The 7,434-nt window shown below is 38.9% G+C and overlaps 1 protein-coding gene across 1 annotated transcript in view; it reads left to right on the forward strand.

The window, feature by feature from the left end:
- Positions 1–6,561, forward strand: part of cxadr (CXADR Ig-like cell adhesion molecule) — an 88,138-nt gene extending 81,577 nt beyond the window's left edge. Inside the window, exons 4-7 of the mRNA XM_016229708.1 lie at positions 469–624; positions 747–869; positions 1,784–1,922; positions 3,950–6,561. Of these exons, the coding sequence (XP_016085194.1) occupies positions 469–624; positions 747–869; positions 1,784–1,922; positions 3,950–4,223 (692 nt within the window). The 3' untranslated portion in view covers positions 4,224–6,561. The remainder of the gene's footprint in view (positions 1–468; positions 625–746; positions 870–1,783; positions 1,923–3,949) is intronic.
- The last annotated feature ends 873 nt before the right edge of the window (positions 6,562–7,434 follow it).

Here is a 7,434-nt window from a genome sequence, read left to right on the forward strand (position 1 = left end):
GAAATGTGTTTAAAAATCATATCACCGTTATTGAAAAAAATTATATCACATATTGATATTGAATTATTGTCCAGCCCTAACTCATATGTACTGCGTAGATTTATATGCACAAGACAATATACACTTTGTACAGATGTTTTTAGGAATCTTTAGCATGATATCTTGTAACCTTTTTTATCTTTTATGCAGTAAATTTTTTTTGTTGTTAACTTAAATACTTTGTTCTTACTACTACTACTACTACTACTACTACTACTACTACTAATTATTAAAAAAATATTATTCAAATTTTATTCACAAACAATTAATTAATTTCACCATGTGATTAGAACGATTTATATTGCTGACTGATAAGTCTGCAAATTGGAATATCTCAAATATAGCATTTATACATGAAGCTGCTGGCCCTTTTAGTAGTTTTTTTTCTTTTTTTCTAATGATCTCATCTTCCTGTTTCCTCTTCCACAGTGCGCCCCTCTAAACCCAGATGTTATGCAGAGGGTCAGACTCATGCAGGGAAAGATATGGTGTTGAGGTGTAGCTCTGTGGAGGGCACACAACCACTTCAGTACGTGTGGGAAAGAACCACAGGCAATAAACTGCTGCCGCCCCTGGCAGTGCTGGGTAAATTCCTTTGTCTCATGTACCTTGAATTTTTATTTATTTATTTTTACAATTTTGATAAACTGTCATACTCTGTCAAATGCCTCCGTTAAAATAAAGAATTTGTCTGCTGCTGTGCACAGATCCAGTCGGGGGCACCATGAGTCTGAGGAACGCGACTGAGGTAGCTTCAGGAACATACAAATGCATTGCTAAAAACCGTGTTGGAACAGAAGAGTGTTTGGTGGAGGTCAACATCACACAACGTAAGTCTTCATAAGCCTGCCTATTCCTCTTTTAAGATTAAAATAGCATAGTCTGAATTTCAGCCAACATCCAAGGTGGCTACTACTACTACTACTACTACTACTACTACTAATTATTAAAAAATATTATTCAAATTTTATTCACAAACAATTAATTAATTTCACCATGTGATTAGAACGATTTATATTGCTGACTGATAAGTCTGCAAATTGGAATATCTCAAATATAGCATTTATACATGAAGCTGCTGGCCCTTTTAGTAGTTTTTTTTCTTTTTTTCTAATGATCTCATCTTCCTGTTTCCTCTTCCACAGTGCGCCCCTCTAAACCCAGATGTTATGCAGAGGGTCAGACTCATGCAGGGAAAGATATGGTGTTGAGGTGTAGCTCTGTGGAGGGCACACAACCACTTCAGTACGTGTGGGAAAGAACCACAGGCAATAAACTGCTGCCGCCCCTGGCAGTGCTGGGTAAATTCCTTTGTCTCATGTACCTTGAATTTTTATTTATTTATTTTTACAATTTTGATAAACTGTCATACTCTGTCAAATGCCTCCGTTAAAATAAAGAATTTGTCTGCTGCTGTGCACAGATCCAGTCGGGGGCACCATGAGTCTGAGGAACGCGACTGAGGTAGCTTCAGGAACATACAAATGCATTGCTAAAAACCGTGTTGGAACAGAAGAGTGTTTGGTGGAGGTCAACATCACACAACGTAAGTCTTCATAAGCCTGCCTATTCCTCTTTTAAGATTAAAATAGCATAGTCTGAATTTCAGCCAACATCCAAGGTGGTGCATCTTTGTCATTCGCTCATTGTCTGATTACAGTGATGTGGTGAATGGGCTTATGGGTAATGTCTTAGACTCTAAACTTGTTTCTCTCAAAGTCTCTTTCTCTCTGTCCCTTTGCAGCCCCAAACACAGCTGGCGTCATCGCAGGTGTAGTAATCTGCATTCTGCTGGTTCTCATTCTTCTCGCCCTCCTCCTCTTCTGCTGCTGCCGTGCCCGTAACAAGAAGAAGTACGAGAAGGAGATTGCCTATGAGATCAGGTACTACACACACACTTGAACGTAATCCATAGGCATGTCTATGTGAACCTTTTCCAAGAAGACCCCATTTAATCATATAAATAAAGAGTTCTTGAGAAAAACACCTGTTAGTGTAATTCACCCAGAAACACACTGAATTATAAGAACACCTGCTTCTCCCAACTGACATGCTGTTTGGAGCCAACGGTCTTCAGCCTAATAACGAAAGGAACAAGAATGAAAGAGAAAGGGAGCTCTTGGCCCAGATGCCATTTGGTACATGTCACTGTCCCTATGACTGTATGATTCACTCAGCCTCTTCATCCAATCACAGGCCTGCCCTGTGCTCACTGATGATGGCCAGCGAAACTGACTAGTGATGGCGTCACTCTTCCCCTCTTACCCCTTTTGTCTTCAAATGAAAGGCTGGTGTAATCAGTTCTGTGCGTTTGTTTGTTCAGTCGATTCCTGCTCTGTCAGTGCCTCCCTCTCTCGTTCCCCCGAACTATTGAAATGGCATTCCTCTCTGTGAAGGGGCAGGCTGTGGGTCAGGCCCTGTATTAGGCCCCCCTTGGACCCCAGTGCTGGACACTCTGTCTGGGAGCACATAGGCCATGACAAAAGAGGATTATCCAAATAAGCCAGCTTCTCTTAGCGGAGACCCCGCTGTCTCGCTCTCGTTTGCTGTGTTCTGTGCTGTAATGGATTATTGCTGCTGAATACTTGTTAATTTGGAGGATTGGGGAAGAGCAGGCCCCATGGGCTATACTGGAAATCCATCCATAGCCTTATTCAGCCAATATGAGGCCTGAGTGGCAAAGCACCAAAACAAAACAAACAATCTGGACTCGGCTGTAATTCTAGCCTCTTTGTGCCCATTCCTGCCTGTGTCAAAGTGAGATTATGGGGCAGAGGGAGATGTTTTGTTTGAATTGACCTGTACACAATGAAGGGGTTTTGACTTTCTAATGAAGCATGCTTTCAAACTCAACAAAAAATGGTTGTATTTCAGTGAGATTTAACTTTTTTTTTTTTTTTGAAAATTGCCTAGTTATGTTGCTTTTATTTATTTATTAGCTTGGCATAGTCTTTTTCAATAAACATGGCAGTTTGCTTTTTTGAGGTTGTTTTTTTTTTTTTTAAGAAATTAACACTGTTATTCAGCAAGGATGCATTAAATTGAGTAAGTACTGCTACATTGTTAGAAAAAAGAAAAATGTTCTAACAAATACTGCTCTTTTTAACAGTTCATCCAAAAAAATAAAAATTTACATTTTAAAATAATGAAATAGAAAACTGTTATTTTAAGTTGCAGCAATATTTCACAATATTACAATTTTTACTGTATTTGATCAAATAAATGCAACCTTGGTGAACATATGAGACTTTTCAAAAACATTTAAAGGGGTCATATGACGTTGCTAAAAAGAACACTAGAGTGAGCGGGCGAGCTTGAGTGAGGAACGGCCGGCGGGCTTGAGAACGGCGCGGCCGGCGGATTTGACAAAGGAGCGGGCTTGCGGCAACCACATGTGACGACCCCGGGCTGGACTCCGCTTCGTCCACAGTGAAAGCCGATCCGGCGATCCACAGCGCAAAGTTGATGTATTTCCTCAGGATATCGTCCTCTTTTGGAAGGCCAAACAAAGTAGTTTCACTTTCACAACAAAACAGTCAACTCTTTGCAACTTTAGGGATCTTATCTATGCACGAACAGCTTGTAACACTCCAAAGAGAAAGGAAAATTTGAAATTGCATCATATGACCCCTTTAAAAAAACTTTTGCACAGTAGTGTATTAACAAAACTGCATAAATTTTGTCTGCCAAATCAGTCATATGGTGCAACCAACAAAGTTATGAGATCTAACCATCAAGCAAAAAGGAAAAGGAGTATATTACCTATGTAAATGTTGTAATTTGACCATTTCGGGACAATTTACAGTTAGTTGTAAAATGTATGTAAAATGTTTTTTTTTAAGTGCAGAAAAAAATCTGATGAGTTCCCTCACTGGTTTTGATTGAACACTATTTTCCCTCCCTACCACAGAGAGGATGTCCCCCCTCCAAAGAGTCGTGTTTCCACCGCACGCAGTTTCACCAGCGTGGGCAGCCAGCGCTCCTCTCTGGGCTCCATGTCTCCCTCCAACCTGCATGAGTACACCAAGCCCCAATATGACAAGATACCCCCTGAAGAGTACGTGAGGCCACCTAGTCACGCCCCTATTCCCCCACCCAGCAGAATGGCCGGCCCCAACCTCAGCCGCATGGGGGCCATCCCTGTCATGGTCCCTGCCCAGAACAGGGATGGGTCCATTGTGTAATTCTGAACTGGGATCGTTCTCCACACAATTTAGACTGTCACTATTCTATTCATTGTTCTAGCGGAATTTGTGAAGGAGCAAATTAAGGTTTCTGCAGAGAGTCGAACTCAGCTGTACCATCTCTCATAATACAATTTGACTCACAGAACTTCAACAAACATTAACAAAAAACTTTATTCAATAGGATGCGGAAAGGTGATTGATTCACCTCCTCCTGTTTTGTAAATAATGCAATGCATGATGTTTTTTTCTTTTTTTCTTTTTAAAAATAGAAGGCCCTATCTAATACAAGGCACTTGAATTGTTTGCCTATTAAGTGTTCTCCAGAGATTAAATGAAACCCATTGAACTAAATGAAATGTATGTAGAACAAACCATAGTTCTTGGCTTTAGATATAAAAACTCCCAAGCTATTTGTTATTCTTTTTGCTTTTTTTCAGTTTGAAACATTTTCAGGCAATTTTAAACCATTTATCTATGACAATTATTATCTCTTTAGATTTACTCAAAGTCTGTGGAAAATATGTGGGTTGGCTTTGGTTTCTGGATGAGATTGTTTTTAAAAAAGATAAAAGCGTTTGTTTGGATTGAAAATTATTTACATGTGATGTGTATATATGAACATGAAATTGATTTATCTGACAATGAGCTAATACTGTGATTCTTAACCTGCTTTGATTTTTATGGACCATTTGGAAGTTGTAAACCCCCATCGGTACATGTCAGTGTGATTAGTGTTCAAGTCTCTGATTGGTTGTTTGTTTATGCGTTGATTGGCTTGTGACACACAAACCTCCACTTCTCCCAAACCTGCAGCATAGTGGTAGTCATCAAAATAAATAAGATTAAAGGGTTTATTTCAAAAGATACTCAAGCTGGGTGGTAAAATATGGTTCACTGAGCAATCAGACTTTGGCAAGTTTGAAGGCCAACGGCACCAGTCACCACCACTCCTCTGCCCCCGCCAGGCCAGAAAAGCTGATCACAGATGTCTCGGAGATGCTAATCCCAAACCTGCATTTGGCCTGGCTCAACTCATCCCGCTTTAAAACTGATTGTCAATTTGACATGTTAGTTTGTAATTGATTTATTAGATGAAGGACATTTTACTGAAGGATTAGTTGATTACACAATTTAAACCAATTGAAGGAGGTCGACTTAATGAAAGATTGTCCATTTTTAAAAGACTTGAATGTTTATGAATAGTGTATTGATTAGGATTAGTCTTAACACTCTTAAGTCACCGTATTCACCACAGTGAGTGTCACCAGTCTTGAGGGAACAGTCATTCTTATTGTTTGGGTTACTGTATATTTCATCCCGCAGGGTCATCCTGATGTTCTCTCTGTACCTTTTTTAACTTTGGGTGTAATGAACTGGTGTCACTGGTGGGTCCATATCAGCAGTGTAAGGTAAATAACCTTACAATTACAAAATAATCATCATTTAAAGTATATTTTGATTAAGGATGAGTAATGCAGATTTTAACATTACATGATTTGTTGGCAGTTTCTGTGCGACCAATATTACTCGATATATTCATAGATGTATAATGAACAGTTTTTTTTTCTCATAAATGCTGGATTTGGTCTCATGGAAGGGTATTGTGTATGCTGACAACTATATGCTGTCTGTCTGTCTTGTGTGTCTCTTGTACACAAATAGCAGTCTTTTCACAATCTGCTTGTCTTTTGACCAGGGTTCCTGTTGAATGTGTAAATATATTTACTGTTACTATTTGTCTTTACGGCTGTAATATGCTGCCGCTCGGGCTATGAATTTGATGAAGGACAAGAGCATGATCAGGCTAATCATCCACCATATGGATAAGGTATTATTAACATTTATTATGCATATGTTGTCATTACCCAAAAGCACACGCACTTGCGATTTCCCTTGCTTTTATTTATTAAGCCTGTAAGAATAGAGTTGCTGTTACAAGATAAGTTCAGCTTGTTTAAACACGGAGACTAATGCCAGTGTAAACATGGAAATCAGATCTTTGATCAGCAAACCTTTACTGCTAGCTGTGTGAATTGACATCCTTGAACCGAATCATCTGTTTTCTGTTTGGATGGGGCCCATTTGGTATTTCATTACAGTAGAGGGTAGGCTGGTTCTCTGTACAGTGCCATTTAAAGAGATAGATACTTTCCTTACTAATAAGAGACAACCAATGATTATTAACTGTAGATGTTTTCTTTAGAAAACTGTACTAACAATAACTTTTTTTCTTTCTATTTGTTTGGTTTGCACATCATGTAAAATCCTCATCTTATTTTTGTGTGCTTTTGTGATGTATTTTTGAATAAAAATGCAACTACTATCGTTCTACACACTTTCACTGAGATATTCACTCATTCCCTCCTCTTCATCCTGCTCTCCGCAGGCTACTGGCGGTACTGTCGCTTTTCAGAGTGATTCATTTTAATCTCCCGTTGATTTCCACCTCTAACTCCAGGTGAGGCCATTCTCTCGCCGCCTAATGACCGCAATTAATCAATGACTCGCAAAAGCACCGGCGGCTTCGCTGACCAAGAACAACAGAACCTGAAGCGATGGTGGTTTGTGTGCGCTTGAAAAAAACTCTGCATGTGGAGTGGTGCCCTTGAGGGTGCTTCATAAAACATGCTGCCCGAGTCAGTCAGCCGAGTCATTGCAAATAACTAATTTGTACCACAAGCTCAGCCATTGTGCTGGTTTAAGCATGTGGAGTAAATCAAAGTGTAGAAATGGGTGAGAAATTGCTTTGCTTAGCTTTGATTAGACTGAGGGTCAAATAATTGGCTTTTAAATGACTGGTATGTGGGTTCAAATAAATCAACAAGTGAGTAATACATTTGTTAGAGTTGCAAAAAAGTTATTTGCGTTCTATAACAGTGTAACTATAAAGGGTTAGTTAGTTCACCCAAAATAAATCCAAATCTGAATTCTAAATTCAGATAAGGCACACACACACTGGAAAAAATGGTGTAGAAACAATTTTAACTCAGAAATTGCTAGTACATTTCATAATTACAAAGAAATGTCAAGTAGTATTTTATTGCAAAACACATTTATTTACAATAAAAAAAATTGCATGTGAAAAAGTGTATTAAAAATGATTTTTCTTAGTGTGCGGCCAATTTCAGTTACTTGGCTGATACTACCTTTTTTGTTCTACACACTTGAGAATTGACTGGCCTTTTTTTTTTGAGCACATACAATTCTT

Source organism: Sinocyclocheilus grahami, unplaced genomic scaffold (genome assembly GCF_001515645.1).
Source record: "Sinocyclocheilus grahami isolate Dianchi unplaced genomic scaffold, SAMN03320097.WGS_v1.1 scaffold356.1, whole genome shotgun sequence".
In the NCBI taxonomy this organism is placed as follows: domain Eukaryota; kingdom Metazoa; phylum Chordata; class Actinopteri; order Cypriniformes; family Cyprinidae; genus Sinocyclocheilus; species Sinocyclocheilus grahami.